General features: G+C 43.0%; 1 protein-coding gene across 1 annotated transcript in view; it reads left to right on the forward strand.

Annotated features, from left to right (window-relative positions):
* Positions 1-1,367: 1,367 nt before the first annotated feature.
* EPDR1 (ependymin related 1) overlaps positions 1,368-24,742 on the forward strand; it is a 61,512-nt gene continuing 38,137 nt past the window's right edge. The window contains exon 1 of the mRNA XM_040434163.1: positions 1,368-1,655. Within this exon, the coding sequence (XP_040290097.1) occupies positions 1,390-1,655 (266 nt within the window). The 5' untranslated portion in view covers positions 1,368-1,389. The remainder of the gene's footprint in view (positions 1,656-24,742) is intronic.

The raw sequence follows: 24,742 nt of genomic DNA on the forward strand, positions 1-24,742 counted from the left end.
TACAACGTGTTGCCCGCGGCAACCACAAGTGAGGCAGCACACAAGCGGCCCTCACCTGTGGTTGAACACCAGAACCAAACCGCAGGCAACCGCTTGCGGTAGAGGAGTCGCGGTCATAGCCATGGCCGTGACACTTGATGGATCTGTGACTTTTTTTTTTGACATGATCAATTTTTTTAACTATGTAACTATTTTCTGCAAGAAATCTGACATGAGTGAACATACCCATAAAGCACAAACTTTGTACGTTCATCACTATTGACATTATTTATGTACTCCATAGAACTGCAATATGTTTTAGTATAGGAGCAATGGTGGTATTGCCGTTACACCTAGAAACTAAGCTTTCTCTGCAACTGCTGTGCCCTCTCCACTTTGATTGAAAGGGCCAGACAATAGTGATCACAGTTCAAAGTGATCACTCAGTTGCAGAGACAGCAGAGCCTCTAGGAATAATGGCAACGCCCCCGTTGCTCCTAGAGGGTCATTTGCATATATTAAAACTTCATTTTTCTCAGCAATACAGACGCATATGAACATGGGACCAACCCAAATGCCTTTGGCTGCTAAGCGCACATGCAATAGGTCAGCCAGTTTCATAGGTACAAAGCTACTGACAGATGCACTTTAAACAAGCCAAGGCTGGGGGGCCTGCAGCTAATTAGAGCTAGACCCAGCTGGAGCAGGAACAAGTAGCCACAGCCCTGAGTGAGACACTGAGAGGGGTCATGAAGTTGAGAGGCTTGTGTAAAGCCTGCTGAAGTGATGCCTCTCCCATTGGTTTAAACAACGTACTGCTCCCAACGTGAACACCACGATGAGCTGCTTGCTATTGCTATGTTCACATAGATCCGTTCAGAGATCCGGCAGGCTGTTCCAGCACAGAGCTGCCTGCTGGATCCTCTTCGTCCACGCCAGATCCCCATTGACTGTAATCAGGTCAGGTGGTGATCCGTTCGATTTGTGGCATGAATGCCCGGTTTCGGCCAGACAAAAACCATTGCATGCAATGTTTTATGTCCAGCAGACAGCCAGCATTTGCGCCGGATCTCCAAAACAGAGTTGTGAAGACAGCCTATGCCTCCATGCTTTATCTCTCTTTATATTACCTATGCTGTAATTGCAGATGATGACTACATGTATTTCGTACTACTAATAAACAATAAGGGGCATAATCATGGTCTGCACGTTCTTAAGAAGAATGTTTCCTTGAAAGTTCACCGTTATTGCCTGCATTCTAATTGATACAATGATTGTTCTGTTCCTTTTAGCCTGTGATCAAGGAGTATTACATCACCGCATTCACTGAGTGCCCCTCCTCTTGCAGATACTCAGCAAAACCCAAAGAGGGAGGGGAATGGGTAAAGCAGCTGACTGAGAGAGGTGGTGATGATGGAGAGCGGACAAGTGCAAGGCTTATGCAGCTTCATAATGCAGGCCCTACTGCTGCTGTTAGCTATCAATCAAGCAACTACTAAAGGTATTTTTGTATCAATACCATCTACTCCATGCCAGGCACCCTTGCAGTGGGAAGGCAGGACAGTAGTGTATGATCATAACACTGGTAAAAACACCAGGGCAACTGTCAGTTATGATGCCCAAATGCAAAGAATCCGGATCTTGGAGGAGAGAAAGAGCCTTGTGCCCTGCAAACGGTAGGTTTTATTACAACACAGCAACCTACAATAGCAGGTTTAACTGCTCCTAAAATTATGGTTGTCTTTTTATTGTTATCTGTATAATTCCTAATTTTTGACTGGTTTTAGTCAGCAGTTTATCAGTTGTCACAGTCATTATTCCATTGGTTGACACATTAACCAGTTCCACTATAAAATGTAGATATCATGTGCTAATGTACTTGTAATGTAAAACTCTCTGTGCTTTACTGTTGTCGAGATTTTTTATAGATGTTAGGCCTGTGATGACTGGAGCTGTCTTGAAAGCAAAACTGGCATCAAATGCTCAAATGACAGTGGGCTAATTCCCCTAATAGGACATTTTCAAGTAATGTAAGAAGGTTCTTCTTTTCTTCTTGACAAAAAAGAGTGCCATGGAATCAACCCTTTTAAATGGATCTCTGTGTTCCAACAGGTCCGTATTACCTAAAAGTACTCCATGTGAGAAACTTTATTCTCTCCTGCCATGAAGCATGATTTATTTGTCCTCTTGGTGAAAATTCATAGGAACATAGAGATGAGCAAATCAATTCTACACAAGTCAAATCTGTTTTAAATTTTCCCAAAAATTCCAGTGAATCCAAACTGTGTGATTCATTTGGTAGGAACAGATCAAAATGGCAGCCACCATTTTACAGATCAGAAGACAGAGAAGGCATCTGCCACCAAAAAGGGATCATTTTTGGACCATTCATGTGTTTACCCATAGCCATATGTGTCACTTTGACATTACTAAGGGTACTTTCACGCTAGCGTTTAAGTTTTCCGGTATTGGGTTCCTTCACGGGGGCTCAATACTGGAAAAAATGCTTCAGTTTTGTCCCCATTCATTGTCAATGGGGACAAAACTGAACAGAACGGAACGCTCCAAAATGCATTCCGTTCCGTTTAGTTGCGTTCCCAGACCGGAGAGCAAACGGCAACATGTTTTATTTTGCTTTCTGTCCTGGGATGCGGAGCAAGACGGATCCGGCATTACCCCCCAATGCAAGTCAATGGGGACGGATCCATTTTCTCTTCCACAATCTGCCACAATAAAAAACGGTTCCGTCCCCCATTGACTTTCAATGGAGTTAATGACGGAATCCGTCTTGGCAATGTTAAAGATATGTTAAACATAATAGAACCGGATCCGTTCATAACGGATGCAGATGGTTGTATTATCAGTAACGGAAGCGTTTTTTCTGGACACTGCCGGATCCAGCAAAAACGCTAGTGTGAAAATAGCCTAATGCTGTCTTGGCGTCAAAGAGCTTGAAAGGGCTTGGATTCAGTCCTACGAGCCCTAAAAGTGTCATACATGACTTTTTAGGGCAACTGGGGCACTTTCAAATCAGACTAAATTTATTCAGACCGAATTAAATCTGAAGGCCGATTCAATTTAGTCAGACCAAAAACCAATTTTGGGAAATTCACTCATCTCTACACACAGTTTATAGAAAACTATCATACCATATTATGGATTACACAATACAGTCATTTTTATAAATCCTTACACTTAGTTTATGAGGTCTAGCGTCACAAAAGAGTTGTTCTCCTATTCTAATTTCTGTCTATGTGGGCCTTCATTATTCTGATTGTGCTTACTTAATGGAGCTGTACAATCCTCCCAGAAAATGAGCTAAGACCAGGAAACTGTCCAGGTCACCATGCTTCAACTCCCCCCTTACCGCAATATCAGCTGTTTAAAGGGAGTCTTTTACCTAAACTGACCATTATAGAACATTTACACCATGATCTGCATTATAGTCCCCATATTGGAATGCTACTTACCGTATAGCTGTCCGTCAATTATTTTCGCAAAAAAACACTTTTATTCAATATGTTAAATAGGTTCTGAAGGTGCCCAGGGGCGGCGTTCAAGCGGCCGGTCCCCAGGCACCTTGTCGCTTTTCATATAAAACCCCTCCCCTTTCACCCCTCTGGCCCGCCCTAGGTTCTTCAGAAATCCAGCGCCAGCACCGTTCACAAGATTCGCCGCGCCTGCGCACTTCATTCCCCATTATGGTCAGAGGCACAAGAGCGTTTAATGCGCATGTGCCGGCCCGTACATACCGGCCTTGTGCCTCTGCCCATAATGGGGAATGAAGTGCACAGGCGCGGCGAATCTTGTGAACAGCGCTGGCGCTGGATTTCTGAAGAATCTAGGGCGGGCCAGAGGGGTGAAAGGTGAGGGGTTTCATATGAAAAGCGACGAGGGGCCTGGGCACCGGCCTCTTGAACGCCACCGCTGGGCACCTTTAGAACCTAATTAACATATTGAATAAAAGTGTTTTTTTTGCGAAAATAAGCAACGGACAGCTATATGGTAAGTAGCATTCAAATATGGGGACTATAATGCAGATCATGGTGTTAGTGTTTTATAATGGTCAGTTTAGGTGAAAGACTCCCTTTAAAGAGGACCTTTCATCGGTCCAAACATTGTGAACTAAGTATCATGATATATACAGCGGCACCCAGGGATCTCACTGCACTTACTATTATCCCTGGTATCTTCGGTCACTTGGTTATAGTAGGAGGAGACTGCCCTTGTTCTCCTGGGCGTCTTCTTCTCCCAGGCTGTAGCGCTAGCCAATCGCAGCGCAGAGCTCACAGCATGGGAGAAAAAAACCTCCCGCTACAGCCTGGGAGAAGAAGACGCCCAGGAGAACAAGGGCAGTCTCCTCCTACTATAACCAAGTCCCCTAAGTCTACTATAACCAAGTGACCGAAGATACCGGAGGGCACAGCGGGAGAACGGAGCGGCGCCCAGGGATAATAGTAAGTGCAGTGAGATCCCTGGGCGCCGCTGTACAGATCATGACACTTAGTTCACAATGTTTGGACCTATGAAAGGTCCTCTTTAAGTGTTGCTCCGGTGCTGAATGTCAGTGCCAAAGCTAGAACTAAACAGTTGATTGACAGAGGTGCGGTGTGTCAAATCCTCACCATTTAGATATTGATGGCCTATCTAGAGTATCAGCCATCAAATAAAAATCCAGAAATCCCCCTTTAGGAATGTTACCCAAGGTACAACAAACCATGCAACTGTATGATGACACCAAGCCATTTAAAATACAAAAAGATTTCAAAGACTGCTACCATGAAATACAGTGCATTCTATAGGCAGCAGCCAAAAGATTCAACAAAACCTTTAATGTAATTATTTAAAGGGAATGTGTCATGAGAAAATGACCTATTGTATAAACCATGTTTTTATGTTAAGCATATTTTTTTATGACTTTTTTTTTTTTTTTGTTATTTTTCATGTCCTTATACTTAAAAAAAATGTATATTATCCTGCAATTTTCACATTAGCCACTAGTAGTGTTGAGCAAATCGAGCTTCGGATCGTAGCTCCGAAGTCAATTTGTTCTAACACTTTGTTTTAAAGGGGTTGTTCGGGATTTGGGACCTTTGTCCTATAGTACTGCAGTGTCACACACATCAACAACACCCATGTCCTACCTGATGAACTTACTTCTAATGCCCCCTTTTGCTCCAATAAATTCTCTGCCGGAAGTGAAGGTTTTCTTTTACTCAGTGACGTACCGGGTCCCTTGCAGAGGAGGAAAAATTCCTCTTTCGCTGCTCAGGGAGCCCGGTGACATCACTGCCAGCCTAGCAAATTATGCAAAAGTGTTGGAGGGGCGGTAACTAGCCTGGCCGAGATCCCGCTAAGCTCCGCCCCCTCCAGTGTGGTGACGTCACCGGGTGCCGACAAGGGACCAATCAGAGTGGTCCCTTGTCCACGCTCACTCCAATTGGTTGGTCTGTGCAGACCAACCAATTGGAGCGCGGTACTGTGAAAATGCTGGTTTCAGGCTGCAATCTCCACTCAGAGTGTAGATTGCTGCCTGAAAGCGAGTAAGTGCCCCCAGTTCCCTTTATAAAATAAAAGGCCCCCTCATATGTGCCCCAGTGCCGGTCATCAAATAAATCCCCCCTCATGTATGGGCCCCCATTGTCCTCGATCGCCCCCATGTTCCTCCTCTCCTGCTCCTGCTGCCCTGGAGCCGCTGACATTTGCAGAGAGAGTGTTAGCTGTAATTTACAGCTAACACTCGTCTCCAACACCCCAAATCCATGGTGGCACTGATCTGTGGTCTTTAACCCTGTAGATGCCGTGGTCGGCAACCGAACCCGAACCTTTTTGTAAAAGTTCGAGTTTGGTGTTCGGGTAATATTAATATACCATTGGATCAGAGTTTTCTCCAATCCGATAGTATATTTTAACTACAAGCGTCCCCATCACCAAGGGAACGCCTCTATGTTAGAATATACCATCGGATTTGAGTTAGATTGTGAAAACTCAGATCCGACAGTATATTCTAACACATAGGCGTTCCCATAGTGATGGGGACGCTTCAAGTTAGAATATACTGAGAACTGTGAACATAATGGCCCCCTGCTGCCTGGCAGCACCTGATCTCTTACAGGGGGTTGTGATCCGCACAATTAACCCCTCAGGTGTGTTAATTGTGCGTATCACAGCCCCCTGTAAGAGATCAGGTGCTCCCTCCTCAGGTGCTCCCTCCTCAGTATTAAAATCATTGGTGGCCAGTGCGGCCCCCCCTCCCTCCCCAGTATTAAATTCATTGGTGGCCAGTGCGGCTTCCCCTCCATTGCTTATAGCACAGACCTTTCACTTACCAGTAAGAGGAGCGCCCGGCCGGCCACAGACAGCGCATGTAAGTATAATGCTGCTAAAAGTGCTAAGTAACCATGGCAGCCAGGACTGCAGTAGCGTCCTGGCTGCCATGGTAACCGATCGGAGCCCCAGCGATTAAACTCCGATCGGAACTGCCGCTCCACTGCCACAATGATGGAGGGAGAGGGGGGTTGTTAACCTGTGGCCACTGCCACCAATGATTTTAATACTGGGGAGGGAGGGAGGGAGGGAGGGGGGGCCGCACTGGCCACCAATAAATTTAATACTGGGGAAGGAGGGGGGGCCGCACTGGCCACCAATGAATTTAATACAGGGGAGGGAGGGAGGGAGGGGGGGCCGCTCTGGCCACCAATGAATTTAATACTGGGGAGGGAGGGGGCCGCCCTGGCCACCAATGAATTTAATACTGGGGAGGGAGGGAGGGAGGGGGGCCGCCCTGGCCACCAATGAATTTAATACTGGGGAGGGAGGGGGGCCGCACTGGCCACCAATGAATTTAATACTGGGGAGGGAGGCCGCACTGGACACCAATGATTTTAATAGGGGGGGGCGCACTAACCACCAATAATTTTAATAGGGGGGTGTGTGGGTGGGGGGGCTGCACTGGCCACCAATTATTTTAATACTGGGGAGGGAGGGAGGGAGGGGGGCCGCACTGGCCACCAATGATTTTAATAGGGGGGCCGCACTAACCACCAATGATTTTAATAGGGGGGGTGGAGGTGGGGGGCCGCACTGGCCACCAATTATTTTAATACTGGGGAGGGAGGGAGGGAGGGGGGGCCGCACTGGCCACCAATGAATTTAATACTGGGGAGGGAGGGGGGCCGCACTGGCCACCAATGATTTTAATACTGGGGAGGGAGGGGGGCCGCACTGGCCACCAATGAATTTAATACTGGGGAGGGAGGGAGGTGGGGTGCACTGGCCACCAATGATTTTAATAGGGGGGGCCGCACTAACCACTAATGATTTTAATAGGGGGGGTGGAGGTGGGGGGTTGCACTGGCCACCAATGAATTTAATACTGGGGCGGGAGGCCGCACTGGCCACCAATGATTTTAATACTGTGGAGGGAGGGGGGTCTGGCACACGGAACGGTGCGCGTATATTGCAGATCCGCCAATGCGGACAGTTGTTTTTCCAGGAGTCCGTTCTGTTTTCATTTCGGATAGGATGGGGACCCATTCAATTCAATGGGTCAGTAAAAAAGTAATGATAGGTGTTCTGCATTGTCCGTGGTTTCCATAAGAAAAAAAAATTAATAGTGTATGTCCAACTTTTTTCTCATTTGCGGACAGGGATAGGCATTTATTAAAAGGGATCTGTGAAAAAAACGGATCCTACGAAAAAAAAAACTGGCATCATTTTTTTTTTTTGCTGATCCCCGATTTGCGGACAGCAACAAGCAACTGTTGTGTGCATGTAGCCTAAGGCTACTTTCACACTAGCGATTTGGTTTCCGTTTGTGAGATCTGTTTTGGGGATCACACAAGCAGTCCAAAACGGATCAGTTTTGCCCTAATGCATTTTGAATAGATAAGGAGTCGCTCAGAATGCATCAGTTTGCCTACAATCAGACCATTCTGCTCTGCAGGCTGATTGCAGCGTTTTGGTGTCCGTCTGACGAAACTGAGCCAAACGGATCCGTCCTGACACACAATGTACACAATGTACACTGACACAATATGGCACAATAAAAAAAGGATCCGTCCTCCATTGACTTTCAATGGTGTTCGAGAGGGATCCGTATTGGCTAAGGTAAAGATAATACAAACGGATCCATTCTGAGCAGATGCAGACGGTTGAATTATAGATGCGGATCAGTCCATGATGGATCCACACCAAACGCAAGTGTGAAAGTAGCCTTATCTGTGTAGCAGAGCAAAATTGGGGACATTGTAAAACAACTTTATCATTGCTTGTTGCTTGGATAGATTACTATAAATTGGTTATTGTAATGATGAATGTAAACATAAAAGGAATGCAGTATAAATGATGTACCATTCTGGATGTGGATTCACTGTCTGCCTCTCTGCTCTGCAAGCACTGAGCACATGACATGTGCAAGGAGGAGTTTATGGGGGAGGAATATGTAAGAGGGGGCGGATCTATGGAGGAGTGAATAATGTGCAGGAGGCTGAATATGTATGAGGGGGGCGGATGCAGGGAGGTGATCTTACACTGTAGAAACCGCCTGCTGCTGAGCTGCACTGGGACACACTATGCTTTGCAGCAGGAAGTGATGGCATACATAAACAGATATGTAAACAGTCTGTTGGGGACTGTAGGAGCAATGCAGCAGTCTCAAAGCTACCTAAAAACATCTTGGCTACTAATGGTGAGTAAGCTACTTTAAAAAAAATGAGTTTGATCCCGGACAACCCCTTTAATGCTATACAGAGACCTGTATTGGCTTCCTGGAGGCAACATTTTTTCACCCAAAGTTGCGTGAGACTCGGTATTCACTTCTACAGTCGTGGCCAAAAGTTTTGAGAATTACATAAATATTAAGTTTAAGTTTTTATAATAGCAATTTGCATATACTCCAGAATTTTATGAAGAGTGATCAGATGAATTGCATAGTCCTTCTTTGCCATGAAAATTAACTTAATCCCCCAAAAAACTTTCCACTGCATTTCATTGCTGTCATTAAAGGACCTGCTGAGATAATTTCAGTAATCGTCTTGTTAACTCAGGTGAGAATGTTGACGAGCACAAGGTTGGAGATCATTATGTCAGGCTGATTGGGTTAAAATGGCAGACTTGACATGTTAAAAGGAGGGTGATGCTTGAAATCATTGTTCTTCCATTGTTAACCATGGTGACCTGCAAAGAAACGCGTGCAGCCATCATTGCATTGCATAAAAATTGCTTCACAGGCAAGGATATTGTGGCTACTAAGATTGCACCTCAATCAACAATTTATAGGATCATCAAGGAAAGAGGTTCAATTCTTGTTAAGAAGGCTTCAGGGCGTCCAAGAAAGTCCAGCAAGCGCCAGGATCGTCTCCTAAAGAGGATTCAGTTGCGGGATCGGAGTGCCACCAGTGCAGAGCTTGCTCAGGAATGGCAGCAGGCAGGTGTGAGCGCATCTGCATGCACAGTGAGGCGAAGACTTTTGGAAGATGGCCTGGTGTCAAGAAGGGCAGCAAAGAAGCCACTTCTCTCCAAAAAAAACATCAGGGACAGATTGATCTTCTGCAGAAAGTATGGTGAATGGACTGCTGAGGACTGGGGCAAAGTCATATTCTCTGATGAAGCCTCTTTCCGATTGTTTGGGGCATCTGGAAAAAGGCTTGTCCGGAGAAGAAAAGGTGAGCGCTACCATCAGTCCTGTGTCATGCCAACAGTAAAGCATCCTGAGACCATTCATGTGTGGGGTTGCTTCTCATCCAAGGGAGTGGGCTCACTCACAATTTTGCCCAAAAACACAGCCATGAATAAAGAATGGTACCAAAACACCCTCCAACAGCAACTTCTTCCAACAATCCAACAACAGTTTGGTGAAGAACAATGCATTTTCCAGCACGATGGAGCACCGTGCCATAAGGCAAAAGTGATAACTAAGTGGCTCGGGGACCAAAACTTTGACATTTTGGGTCCATGGCCTGGAAACTCCCCAGATCTTAATCCCATTGAGAACTTGTGGTCAATCCTCAAGAAGCGGGTGGACAAACAAAAACCCACTAATTCTGACAAACTCCAAGAAGTGATTTTGAAAGAATGGGTTGCTATCAGTCAGGAATTGGCCCAGAAGTTGATTGAGAGCATGCCCAGTCGATTTGCAGAGGTCCTGAAAAAGAAGGTGTCACGAGTTGGAGGTCCCAGGAGAGACCTCTGCGTCGTCAAGCAATAAACGGAAATCAGGTACAGACACATAAGAGTTTATTGCACAAACATACATGGAAGGCAGCACAGACAAAACATGAGCTCTATGTACCGTCAACACAGTGGGAGAAAACCCCCACTGCGCCACTGTCTAGTAATACTCCAGAGGGGCGTAACTAAGCAACTCCTGGTTTTCACTAGAGCCCTAGATGGTAGGGTTAGACTTAGCCACAGAAAGTTGCCAGGGTCCACTCTGGAGCGTGACCTAGACAGTGACAGCAGGAGCAAATGGACAACAGGTACCAGAAGGTACCGACGGCACATAGGCAAACATAACAGACAGGTAAATACAAAACAGGGCAAATAATAACACAAGCAGGGGTTCATGCAAGGGAGCAGGAGTGGCAATGAGCAGAGAAGGACTTGCTCCACCAGTAGTAAACTGCATGGCCTTGTCATGCCACTCTGCTGCAAAGGCTTGCTGAACACAGACATATGAATACAAAACAGGGCAACTAATAATACAAACAGGAGTTCACACAAGGGAGCAGGAGTGGCAATGAGCAGAGAAGGACTTGCTCCACCAGTAGTAATCTGCATGGCCTTGTCATGCCACTCTGCTGCAAAGGCTTGCTGAACACAGACATCAGAATAAACACAAAGTAACTAAAACATAACTGGCAGAACAGAAAGACAGGAAAAAGGACGCAAATGAACAAGTAGGGAAACTCACAGAGCACTGACAGACAGACACAGATCCCATGGGTCAGCAGCATGGCAGAGAGTACAAACCAGGAACAGGACAGACAACACACACCAGGAGAGCTGACACAGAACTGAGGAAACCTCAGCCTTATATACAGGTTCCATGGGTGCAGCAGAGAGACCACACCCATGGAGCAGACAGAGGATTAACTCCTAATAGGCACACAGGGGAGTTAACCCATAAAGAACCACAAATGACACAGGAACAGAACTTCAGCGAGGAGCGCCGAACAAGCAATGACGGAAGGTCACAGCCAGAGGTAACGACTGTGACAGAAGGGCCAACACTTCAAATACTGACTCTTTGCATAAATGTCATGTAATTGTCGATAAAAGCCTTTGAAACATATGAAGTGCGTGTAATTATATTTCACTACATCACAGAAACAACTGAAACAAAGATCTAAAAGCAGTTTAGCAGCAAACTTTGTGAAAACTAATATTTGTGTCATTCTCAAAACTTTTGGCCACGACTGTACATCTTTAAAAACATTTCAAATTAGCAATCTAAAGTCGGGTTTGGTAACAAGGTACCAGCTGGTACCAAACCCGATTTTTGGATTCTGAAGCATTAAAATGAAGTGTTAGAACAAATCAACTTCGATCTATGATCCGAAGCTCGATTTGCTCAACACTAGCCAGTAGCCCTAATAATGGGTCATGATTTCCTGTTATGCACAGGAAAGTTTACAGTAGCTATTATCATTATCACCATAGGCAGAATTACAATAACAAGTAACACTGTAACCTCTGTATAGATAACACAGTATCCACTATTCACATTAGGTGATATCACAGCTTGTTAGCTCCATTCTAACCTCCGCACAGGCACAAATCATACCTAGAAAACTCTCCCATAGAAGACAGTGATGTCAGCTCCTGTCCATTGTGTCTATGGCCAATGTAGCTGCTCTCACACAGGAAGTCAACATATTGTAGGCCTAAAAATATATGTAGTGGACCAGAGGGACACTACCATTCCTACATTCCTATTGCTAACCATTGTATTGGTTTGCATGACCAACTATACAACGAGCAGCAAAGTGTTCTTTTGTTATATGCAAAAACTGTTATGTTCATGTACTGTGCTTGGTTCACCAGCAGGTGGCAGTGTATCTGGCATGGAATACCTTTAGATAGAATGGAACTTACCATTCCATTCTCCCCTCTTTTGGGCAGAAATGGGCTAGTCCCGCTTCCTACCAAGGGGTAGGTTGCAGGTGACTGTAGGGAGTTGAGAGTTGGAGTGAGAGAGTGAGGGTGCCTTCACACACGGCAGATTTTGTGACAGAAAATTCCTTGACTGAAAATCAGTTCCATTCATTTGAATGGGGCAGCAAGCACATGGATTTCTGCAAGCCCCATTAAGGTGAATGGAACTAATTTTCATGTTGCTTAATCTTCTGCCACAAAATCTGCAGCCTGAAGGCACCCTAAAGCATCATGGTGTGGTCAGGAAGCATTTTCCCCTCACTGCTGCAGGAGCTTTGGGAAAGTTGCTCAGAGAGCAGCGCATTCCTGCTATATAAAAGAACTTAGTACTAGTGTTGAGCGTGCATGCTTGGCCGAACTGCTGTTTGGCTTGAACATCGCTATGCTCGGCACATCCGAGTGCTCGGCTGAATACTGCGGGTGCTCGAGTACAATTTAATACAATGAAAGTCAATGGGAGACCTGAGCATCAAACCAGGCACTCCCTGCTTTGAAGAGGAGAGGGTGTCTGGTTCACAAAAAAGGTTAGAAATTGATGGAAACCCCATCAAAATGGTTTGGAAACAGCATTAAGAGGATGGATGGATGCGTCTTGGACTTCTATTATCTACAACATACAATAGACAACCACACAAAGGCTATATGCCAAAAGCCAGGTATATGCAAGCCATCAATCTATCCATGAGACAGATGACAGGCTTAATCAGCATTCCTTGCAATGGCAGCCTTGTGCACTATGAGCCATTCCAAACCAGCTCTCATCTGACTGAGAGCCAGTAAGCCTCAAAGTTACTTCAGATCTCTTGGAAGGCTTGGGTAGACCTGTGCACCTAGATCAATAGCATTAGGGAGACAAAAGGTTTTCTGATTGTCCTAATATAATATTCAATAACCTTTCTATACAGTTTTGCATAAACATAGGCATATAGGAAAGACATGCAAATAAGCAGAATCTGCCTTGTTTTTCAGCTTAAAAACCATTTGCATGGAAAATTCGCGATCTACACTACTCATGAACAGCGCCATCTATTGGTTTCATAGTTTCATGGTCTTATGATAAGACGATTACTCTTGTCATAAGCAGATGAAACCAATAGATGACGCTGTTCTTCTTGTTTGGGGGCTAGTAAGTCGGGCACACTGCTCAACAGCGTCCACACACCGTGTAGGACTCAGCCTATAATAGCCTGCGCTAACACTGAGGTGTATATCGGATTGTTGCTGTCATTCACACATCTATTAGAACTTTATCTGCGGTAATATAAGCTTGCTAGGGTGTATCTGAGGACTATTGCCCTGCTTGTAATGACTCATGAACAGCTCTATCTATTGGTTTCATAGTCTTATGACAAGACTATGTATCCAATAGATGGAGCTGTTCATGAGTAGTGTAGATCGCGAATATTCTAATCGCGGATTTTTATCGCAAATTTTCCATGCAAAAGGCTACACTAATAATCTTGTCATAAGACTATGAAGACAATAGATGGCGCTGTTTATGACTCATGAACAGCGCCATCTATTGGTTTCATATTCTTCTGACAAGACTATTACTCCTGTCATATGACTATGAAACCAATAGATAGTGCTGTTCATGAGTAGTGTAGATCGCAAATTTTCATGCATGTCTTTCCCATATGCCCATGTTTATGCAAATGAGTTTTTACATGACAAAACTGTATAGAAAGGTTATTGAATATTATCTTAGGACAATCAGAAAACTTTTTGTCTCACTAATGATATTGATCTACGAGCGTTAGTCCACCCAAGCCATCCAACAGATCTGAAGTAACTTCGAGGCTTACTGGCTCTCAGTCAGATGAGATAGTTTGGAATGTCTCATAGTGCACAAAGGCTGCCATTGTAAGGTATGCTGACTAAGCCTGTTATCTGTCTCATGGATACATTGATGGCTTGCACATATGTGGCTTTTGGCATATAGCCTTTGTGTGGTTGTCTATTGTATGTCGTAGATAATAGGAGTCCAAGACGCATCCAGCTATCCTCTTAATACTGTTTCCAAACCATTTTGATGGGGTTTCCATCAATTTCTAACCGTTTTTGTGAACCAGACACCCTCTTCTCTTCCGAGCAGGGGGTGCCTAGGGTTCTCCCATTGACTTCTATTGTGCACGGTAGAGCACACGAGCATACCGATGTGTTCGGCCCGAGCACACGAGCACTTTGGTGCTCAATCAACACTACTTAGTACGTCTGAGAGGGAAAACGATGTTAAAGACACCCTACTCAGCAAAACGGGTCACAGTAACCTTACTCTCATAAGAAACAGTAACAGTAAAGCTAATAGGAACCAGACTGAAGCCAGAGATTAGCTCAGCAGCAGAGAGATAAAGCAAAATATTCAAGTTTACCTGCCAGTTTACCCTTAGCCTGCTGGAGCCAAGAGATAGATCAAGTATTGTTTGGATGACACAAGTTTATTGCAAGTGTATTCGAGTAGAAATCATTGAACTTTACCAAGTCTGGACTTTACTTACTCCACCAACTACAACTTCTTTGTGCTACGGAGCCTAACCCCGGGGAGGGTCAGTATCCACGTAAGATCACTGTGACACAAGCTATTAAGGCTGCATCACCACTCTGAATTCCTAACACTGGGACCCGATCACCCCTGGGGGGTCGCCCGTAACATATAGAGTGAGATGGGGAAAAAAAACACCAAAAATTCTACAAAATATGTTTAACATAAAAACATAATTTAAACAATAGGTAATTTACTGATGTCGCATTCCCTTTAAATCTCCACTCTTTCTGAGCTTAGTAGCCAAAGTAAGCATTCTTATCAGCGAAAGAGAGCTATCTATGTATACACACTTATACAGAGAAGGTTGTCAATCACTGATAAAATTATTCACTTGGACAATTGTGCTCAGAAAGAGCAGAGATTTAGGGTGGCTGTACACATTGCAGATCATGTGCGTTTTTTCCATACAGAAGCAGAAACATTTTGCCAAAACATGATACAGAGAGTGGTCAAAGGTAAGCCGAGGTCAATAACAATACTAGCAATCCCACGCACACAAAACCAGAACCAGGAGTACAGCTGAAGCTATCACTGGCAAAGTGGAGGCCAAGAAAAGGTCTAAATAGGGCACTGAGTCCCAGGATCAGAACCTGATAGGTCTATGACTTGGTGCTTCATTAGTCAGACACAGCACACAGGAACAGAACGGCTGAATAATCCAGCACATGCCGCTGTGGAGAGAAACAGAGCATTGCATCCTGTTTATAGGGATGCTACTGTGTCACAAGGGGGAGTGGCTTTTCAGTGCATCTCTCCAACCGCCATTGGGCCGAAGCAGGAGATCTCGCCGCTGGAACCTGGACAGGTAAGTTTGTGACAGTAGGGAGGACAAAGCTGCTGCCGGAAATCTCTGGTAGTGGTTTATCTCCAAAAGATTTGCCATTGAAATTGAATACACACATCATCTGTTAGTGGAGAGTTCTCCAAACATGTGTGAAGACCTTTATATTTTTCATATCTTAAACCATAGATACCTCCGGGAGATAAAATATATAACAAGTAGAATTTAGCGTTAGGTTCCCGTCTTACATAGATCGCCTTGACGTTTGGCAGACGGGACCAAATAATTTTGTACAAAGTGTATTTGCCAAGAATCTCAAATTTACTAAATAAGCGTAGCATTTGCATCAGAATACTTTCTTGTACTTTGTTTGGTTTGCAGATTGCTGTTGCATTGTATTTTTATTTCTTTGTGTTTCTAGCCATGGCAACGTGCACCTGTGCATTGGGATGTGCTGACTGACCCCATTTTTCTTTGCAGTTTGAACCGGAGGTGTGGCTGACTCTTTAGTTGTGCACTCCTGACTAGCCTATCTGCCCCATAGGCTGATTCTAATTAGTGTAAGTATAAAGCTGTAGCCTGCACTCCCTGCACTCACTGAAAGCCTTTTGGCATCAGGAGAGGTATAGAGTGGACTCTCATTGCATTCATTGGAGGCCATCTTGCACAAGGAGATGGATGGAGTGGGCTTGGCAAGCATGTTGGCACCTGCATTCCCTGGATTTAATGGAGGCCATTTTGGCACCAAAAATGATAAAAATCAGAGTGGGCTCAGCATGCATGTGGAACCTGCACTTCCTGAATTTTATGGTGGCCGTTATGGCACATAACAGGTAGAATTTAGTGTAAGGTTCCCATCTTACAGAGATCGCATTGACGTTTGGCAGACGGGCCCAAATAATTTTGTACAAAGTGTATTTGCCAAGAATATCAAATTTACTAAATAAGCGTAGCTAGCATTAGCATCAGAATACTTTCTTGCACTTTCTTGGTTTGCAGAGTGCTGTTGCATTGAATTTTTTTTTCTTTGTGTTTGTACCCATGGCAACGTGCACCTGCACATTGGGATGTGTTGACTGGCCCCTTTTTTCTTTGCACTTCATAATTTGTTGCCTTGGATAGAACAAAATATTTTGCATTTTAAAGAATTGAAAGATTATTTCTTACATTAAGGGCCAACAGAAAAGGATTTTTGCTACGTATGGCAAGTAGTGTTGAGGAAAGTGAAGCAGAATTTGGTCTAAAGTTTAGGAAAACTTCGAGTCACATCGAAGCCGAATTTCCTTGCGCTTTGTTGTGACAAATCAGGTTTTCCTAAAATGATGGCTGCATGTGTTACAAAGCAAAAACAAGAAACACGGGAACGCGAGATCATCCATAATGCCGTGAAGCCAGCCAGTCTGCAGATCATCCCGTGATGTCACAGCCTTGCCGCCATTTCACTGTGATCTGGGCATAGGGAGAGATAAGGCAATCGCTCATGTGATAGGGACAGTGTTACTGAAAACTGTTTTAAAAAGGAATATTGGAGAGGGAGAGTGCAGGGAGATTGTAAAGAGAGTTTTTTGAGACTGTAGGGAGAATATAGGGAGACTGCAGGTTGAGTGTAATCGCCGTGTGCAACACATTCTAGTGCACCCACATTCAGAGTTAATCACTTATTTTAGTGATACAGTTATGATGCGTCCATATTCCAGGACAGGGTAATTTTTTCGCCCCGAAACATGTGTGCAGTGGAGTGAAATTTATCATAGTGAATTCCTTCTGTGTGCAATGGAACAAATTTTATCAAAGCAAATGCCTTCCGGTAACAATACAGTTGTTACACACTACAGCCAAAGGAACAGGCAGTGGGAAAATTAAGTTCTCTGGCATACAATACTTATCATGTATACAAAGCAGTCTCTAAGCCTTTATGATTCCTAATGATGGTGGTCTCTTAATGACAAAAAGCACCCCAAGAGAACCCCTAAGGCCATGCAGTGAACAGTTTTCTTCTGAGAAACTCAGTACTCTTGTCCTTTTGGAAGAAACTGACTTTTATGTCTCACTCAGAAAAGTATTGTACCATATGTGAGTCTTTCTCTTTTGTCTTCCATTACATGTATTTATTTATATGATTCTTAGAAGACTAGAGACTGTTATATACCAATATTCAGAGAAATTGGGGCATATTAAATTTGGGTAGAATCAATTCAGACTCTAATCAAATTTTTTTTCAAATGTGCTGAATCGGACATGAAATTAAATTCGCTCATCTCTAATCCAAATCAAAAGCAAAATATTGCTGGTAAAAACACATTTTCACCACAGCCTCTGAGTGTTGCTATCCATTAAATCTGTGGAAATTCTAAATAAAACCTTGGCAAATTGGGCATTCATGCATATGGTCCACTCTGAACAATCATTTAACAGATAATTGTTGATTACACTATGAAGTGGATTTTACATTTTTGATCTCACAGATTGTATTGTAGCAGTAAATACAATTTTAACAACTATTCAGTAATGATTAATGATACGATTTCTCTCAACCCTGGCTGTTCTACTTTTATAATTTAAGATGAAGCTCTTTTTGGAACCCATTGAGAGCTCTGCATTTTATTTCAAGTCGTTTTTCACTATAACTGAATAGAAATAGTTCAGCATAAAACCTAGCAACTCTCAAAATACAAAAGTTTATTTGCAATCTGCTCCGTATACCCACTGCCTAAATATTTAGAATGTGTAAAACAACTATGTCCCTTGGGCTGATGGAAGTCTGGTTTACCGTTATTACAGATTTGAGTATTTCAATATTTCAGATGTCAAGTTCTATCAATACATATCCTTGAATGCTGGCTGCATGACCAAGGAAAATTTAATATCAGTTCCTGGAAAATTCATATCGACATTGATTTCAAAATTAACTTTTAATCACCCATCCTAGTTTTTTGCTGAGGTCCAAAACAAATATTGTTATTTCTTTGAAGACTACACTGCGTGCAGAATTATTAGGCAAATGAGTATTTTGACCACATCATCCTCTTTATGCATGTTGTCTTACTCCAAGCTGTATAGGCTCGAAAGCCTACTACCAATTAAGCATATTAGGTGATGTGCATCTCTGTAATGAGAAGGGGTGTGGTCTAATGACATCAACACCCTATATTAGGTGTGCATAATTATTAGGCAACTTCCTTTCCTTTGGCAAAATGGGTCAAAAGAAGGACTTGACAGGCTCAGAAAAGTCAAAAATAGTGAGATATCTTGCAGAGGGATGCAGCACTCTTAAAATTGCAAAGCTTCTGAAGCGTGATCATCGAACAATCAAGCGTTTCATTCAAAATAGTCAACAGGGTCGCAGGAAGCGTGTGGAAAAACCAAGGCGCAAAATAACTGCCCATGAACTGAGAAAAGTCAAGCGTGCAGCTGCCAAGATGCCACTTGCCACCAGTTTGGCCATATTTCAGAGCTGCAACATCACTGGAGTGCCCAAAAGCACAAGGTGTGCAATACTCAGAGACATGGCCAAGGTAAGAAAGGCTGAAAGACGACCACCACTGAACAAGACACACAAGCTGAAACGTCAAGACTGGGCCAAGAAATATCTCAAGACTGATTTTTCTAAGGTTTTATGGACTGATGAAATGAGAGTGAGTCTTGATGGGCCAGATGGATGGGCCCGTGGCTGGATTGGTAAAGGGCAGAGAGCTCCAGTCCGACTCAGACGCCAGCAAGGTGGAGGTGGAGTACTGGTTTGGGCTGGTATCATCAAAGATGAGCTTGTGGGGCCTTTTCGGGTTGAGGATGGAGTCAAGCTCAACTCCCAGTCCTACTGCCAGTTTCTGGAAGACACCTTCTTCAAGCAGTGGTACAGGAAGAAGTCTGCATCCTTCAAGAAAAACATGATTTTCATGCAGGACAATGCTCCATCACACGCGTCCAAGTACTCCACAGCGTGGCTGGCAAGAAAGGGTATAAAAGAAGAAAATCTAATGACATGGCCTCCTTGTTCACCTGATCTGAACCCCATTGAGAACCTGTGGTCCATCATCAAATGTGAGATTTACAAGGAGGGAAAACAGTACACCTCTCTGAACAGTGTCTGGGAGGCTGTGGTTGCTGCTGCACGCAATGTTGATGGTGAACAGATCAAAACACTGACAGAATCCATGGATGGCAGGCTTTTGAGTGTCCTTGCAAAGAAAGGTGGCTATATTGGTCACTGATTTGTTTTTGTTTTGTTTTTGAATGTCAGAAATGTATATTTGTGAATGTTGAGATGTTATATTGGTTTCACTGGTAAAAATAAATAATTGAAATGGGTATATATTTGTTTTTTGTTAAGTTGCCTAATAATTATGCACAGTAATAGTAACCTGCACACACAGATATCCCCCTAAAATAGCTAAAACTAAAAACAAACTAAAAACTACTTCCAAAAATATTCAGCTTTGATATTAATGAGTTTTTTGGGTTCATTGAGAACATGGTTGTTGTTCAATAATAAAATTAATCCTCAAAAATACAACTTGCCTAATAATTCTGCACTCCCTGTATATTCCTGTTCCATGATTTACTCCAATCTCATATTTGCAAAAGATATGCTTCATCTGCTGTTTTCCTTTTCAGCTGGAAAAAATTATAGAAGCCAGGGAAGATTTTGTGCAATTGACTGAGGTGTCAAATTGTTCACATTTATTAAAAGGTCAAATAATGGTGAATCTATTTGTCATTCTGTCAGTACAGAACTTGAAGTTCCTTGCTTCAGTGCAAAATCTGTTAGACGGCACCCTTATCCTGCCGCTAGTGACCGTGTGCTCCCGGACTGCCGCTCCGTCCCCATTGACTATAATGGGGGCAGGGGCAGAGTTCCGGCAGAGGCACGGTAGCTCACGTCGAGAGGCTGCCGGAATAAAACTACGACATGTCCGACCTTTATTCTGGCAGCCTCTCGCCATGCGCTGCCGTGCCTCCGCCGGAACTCCGCACCGCCCCCATTATAGTCAATGGGGACGGAGCTCCAGTCTGGGGGCACACGATCACTAGCGGCAGGACGGATCCGACAGGCTGTTCACCCGATGAAACAGCCTGCCAGAGGTCCGTGCTTCTAGTGTGAAAGTAGCCTTAAAGACATTGCATCATCAGAAAATGACATTGTGGGAGAATTATGAAACCGGGCGCAAAAGAAAATTGACTTAGCTGCCCATAGCAACCAATCAGATTCTATCTTTCATTTTTCACAGCTTCTTTGGAAAATGAAAGGATCAATCTGATTGTTTGCTATGTGCAACTAAGTGGATTTTCTTTTGCACCAGTTTTGATAAATCTTCCCCATTGTTTCTTTCACATTTTTATGTTAACCAAGTCCTAAAATCCTGCAGTTTTCACACAGGCCATTAAGCATAATAATAGGCTGACTCTTCCTGTTCTGTAGGTGGTAGCACTTCTCAGCAATCGCCTCCTTATTATTAGTGGCGTAATAACAATGAAAAATATTACCTACAGTACAGACCAAAAGTTTGGACACACCTTCTCATTCAAAGAGTTTTCTTTATTTTCATGACAATGAAAATTGTAGATTCAAACTGAAGGCATCAAAACTATGAATTGACACATGTGGAATTATATAAATAACAAACAAGTGTGAACCAATTGAAAATATGTCATATTCTAGGTTCTTCAAAGTAGCCACCTTTTGCTTTGATTACTGCTTTGCACACTCTTGGCATTCCCTTGATGAACTGTCAGGTTTAATAAGTGGGATTTCTTGCCTTTTAAATGGGGTTGGGACCATCAGTGGCGTTGAGGAGAAGTCAGGTGGATACACAGCTGATAGTCCTACTGAATAGACTGTTAGAATTTGTATTATGGCAAGAATAAAGCAGCTAAGTAAAGAAAAACGAGTGGCCATCATTACTTTAAGAAATGAAGGTCAATCAGTCAGCCGAAAAATTGGGAAAACTTTGAAAGTAAGGGCTATTTGACCATGAAGGAGAGTGATGGGGTGCTGCGCCAGATGACCTGGCCTCCACAGTCACCAGACCTGAACCCAATCGAGATGGTTTGGGGTGAGCTGGACCGCAGAGTGAAGGCAAAAGGGCCAACAAGTGCTAAGCATCTCTGGGAACTCCTTCAAGACTGTTGGAAGACCATTTCAGGGGACTACCTCTTGAAGCTCATCAAGAGAATGCCAAAAGTGTGCAAAGCAGTAATCAAAGCAAAAGGTGGCTACTTTGAAGAACCTAGAATATGACATATTTTCAGTTGTTTCACACTTGTTTGTTATGAATATAATTCCACATGTGTTAATTCATAGTTTTGATGCCTTCATAGTCATGAAAATAAAGAAAACTCTTTGAATGAGAATGTGTGTCCAAACTTTTGGTCTGTACTGTATATCAAGATAAACAGGATCAACCATACACAATAGGTGATTGTCACATCTTATGTATCTCTTCCCTGCACACTGACCTCTGCACAGGTCACAAAACATGTCTAGAAAACTCTCCCATATACACTCATACTGTAAGTCTATTGTGTCTATTCATCATGTGTCTACTGTAAAGCATATCTCTAAATCAGGCATGCTCAACCTGCAGCCCTCCAGCTGTTGTAAAACTACAACTCCCACAATGCCCTGCTGTAGGCTGATAGCTGTAGGCTGTTCGGGCATGCTGGGAGTTGTAGTTTTTCAACACCTGGAGGGCCGCAGTTGAGCATGCCTGCTCTAAATGCTGTTAATAGTTCTGGTAGTTCAGGCAAGATGGATGCCCTCATATTCATACTTTACTTTTGAGTGTCAGCTTTCTGTCCTTCAGGGAAATGTACATTTTTCTCTAGATTACATATATAGTTTCTGAGATTCACACAATTTACAGTATATTACAATCATAGGTATTTTGTGAGGATCTCTTTCCAAACATTTCCAGCATTTAAAAAGTGTATAACAGCATCACTGACCTACAGTATTTGTTATTGGAACTGTTTTGTTATTAGAGGATCTACCTACTATAAGGGTGTTGCCACATGTGATTTTTGAAATCAGGAGTTGATCATAAAAGGAGAAAAAGTATAAAGGACAGATTTTGGCTTCAAAAGCTGCATTAAAAAAAAAACTGAATGTGTGACAGCACCCTAGGTTTAGGCATCAAGTAGTATATTGGGAGAAGACAAATTCATAGATCCTGATTCATCAAAACTGGCATCTGCTACACTAGTCTGCCAGAGGAGCCATGTAATGTATGATCAGGTGCAGGAGATCCATGCGCTAAAATTAAATCTATGGCAGCTCGGAGCTGCTGTAGATTTCAGTAATTATTTATGCCAGTTTCTGGCATAAATAATTATGAATGAGCCAGGGCCAATGGCCCAACCCACACTCTTTCTTGGCCACACCCAATTTTTGTAAAATTGGCAAAGGCAGAGTAAGATGCCAGTTATGACTAGAAAAGTCACAAATCTGGTGAATTTGAGACTTTCCGACCCCACAAACAGTTGTAGGGGGAATAATACATTTCCCCCATAGTTTTTTTTAAGCTGAGAAGTGTGGCCAATAATGAGTCATCAAGTAGTGGGTTTGCTATCACTCACAAATTGCAAGAAACCATTGAATTATTCAATCATTTCTTTATTTTGGAGGAGGGGAGAGAAGAATGAATCTCTACAAACTGCAGCTTGTAATATCAGTGCTCTCTAAAAATTAACATATATAACTTGTTTAAAAATATGTTTTAGAATATGTAATATAAACCATACATATATACACTGTTTGTACTGCATCTGATAATACAGCAGTAACACTCACCTTTAAAAACCAATGAATACAGTATATATAAAGGAAGGGACAAAAAACATTTGCCTTCCCAACACAGAACCAGGAGTCACTGTAAATAAGCTGGTACATTAACATCTACTAATGCTCAGATTGATAAGCAGGAGCATATGATCAGACTTACAGTAAAGTGAACGCTTACCAGGATAGAGCTGTGATGGATAAAAATTGTGGTTAAAATATTATGTGACCTCTATTTATTGTAACCTATATGGAGAAGATGGATGACGTATGATGTAAACACTCAAATGGCAAAAGCATAAGGGGATTAGAGAAGGGTAGTTTATGATGCCTACGCTGTTTCACTTTAAATTGGTTGTCCAGTTCGAGGACGTTTTTTTATCAGATCCATGCACCATGCTGTACCTGTTAAAAACTCATATTGCTCCCTGCCACTCTATTCCCAGCTCCCTTCAGTGGTCTTCTGGTACCCATCCTGAAAACTTCTGGGTGGATGAGATCATGTGCGCCACTGAAGGGAATGAATGACTTCAGTGGTGATATGTCCCCATGTAGCACGCAACCCAGCAGGAGGATGCTCTTTTCAGATACCAAACATTTGTTTTAAAGTACACTTTTACTTTTGTTATTTCGTGTTGAGAAGATGCAGATGTGCATGAAAATTAGAAAAACTTCCTTCTGTTCAGTGGCTTTTATGCAGTCCTTTCAGAATTTTATTTTTTTTAAAGAGCCATCCTCAATACAATTATGGGAAAGTATCCACAACTGTGGAATTAAATTAGATATGCCAAGTAAGGCTGGGTTCACATCATGTTTTTGTCTCATGTTTAGAATATACATTGGGGGAGAAAAGGATGCAAAAGCGTAGTATACAAAATTGTTCCATTCAGCAGAGTCCAGCAGGGGAACTCTATGGTGAAGGATGGCACTTTATGGCATCGATAGGAGGAATCTGTTTAACGTATACGCTTTTTGCATACATTAAACTTAAGACAAAAACATCATGTGAGCCCTCCCTAACTCTAATGCTAAGGGCAAAGAGTCCATAGTACCTTCAATTGAGTTAGAACTGATGCTGTTATGGAATAAAGCCAAAGGGACTTCAGTGATTGCATTGAATTTTTTATATATATATATCGTGGGGGTCCCAGTGGCCAGACCTCCACTAATCGGGCATTGATGACATCATGAATCAATATGCTTTTCTGAAAATTTCAAAAGATATGACTTTATAGAATAATCTATTTCTACTTCCTGTGCTCAACTTTTTGGACCTGTCAATATTGTGCAGAAAGTCAAGTTCTGAATGTTTGAAAATGTTTACTAGTATGGGGACGTGAAGTGAAGAGTGGATGGATTGTGTTTGGTGTCCATGGTGTTTGGAGATTTCATCAAATTATGGTAAAATCATTTGTGTTTAATGGGTCACAGAGTTCATGTGACGTATATCAACATTCATGATGGGAAATTTAGAGGGCTAAGTGAACTTATCAATCCCTTGATT

This window comes from Bufo bufo, chromosome 5, assembly GCF_905171765.1.
Source record: "Bufo bufo chromosome 5, aBufBuf1.1, whole genome shotgun sequence".
NCBI classification, from domain to species: domain Eukaryota; kingdom Metazoa; phylum Chordata; class Amphibia; order Anura; family Bufonidae; genus Bufo; species Bufo bufo.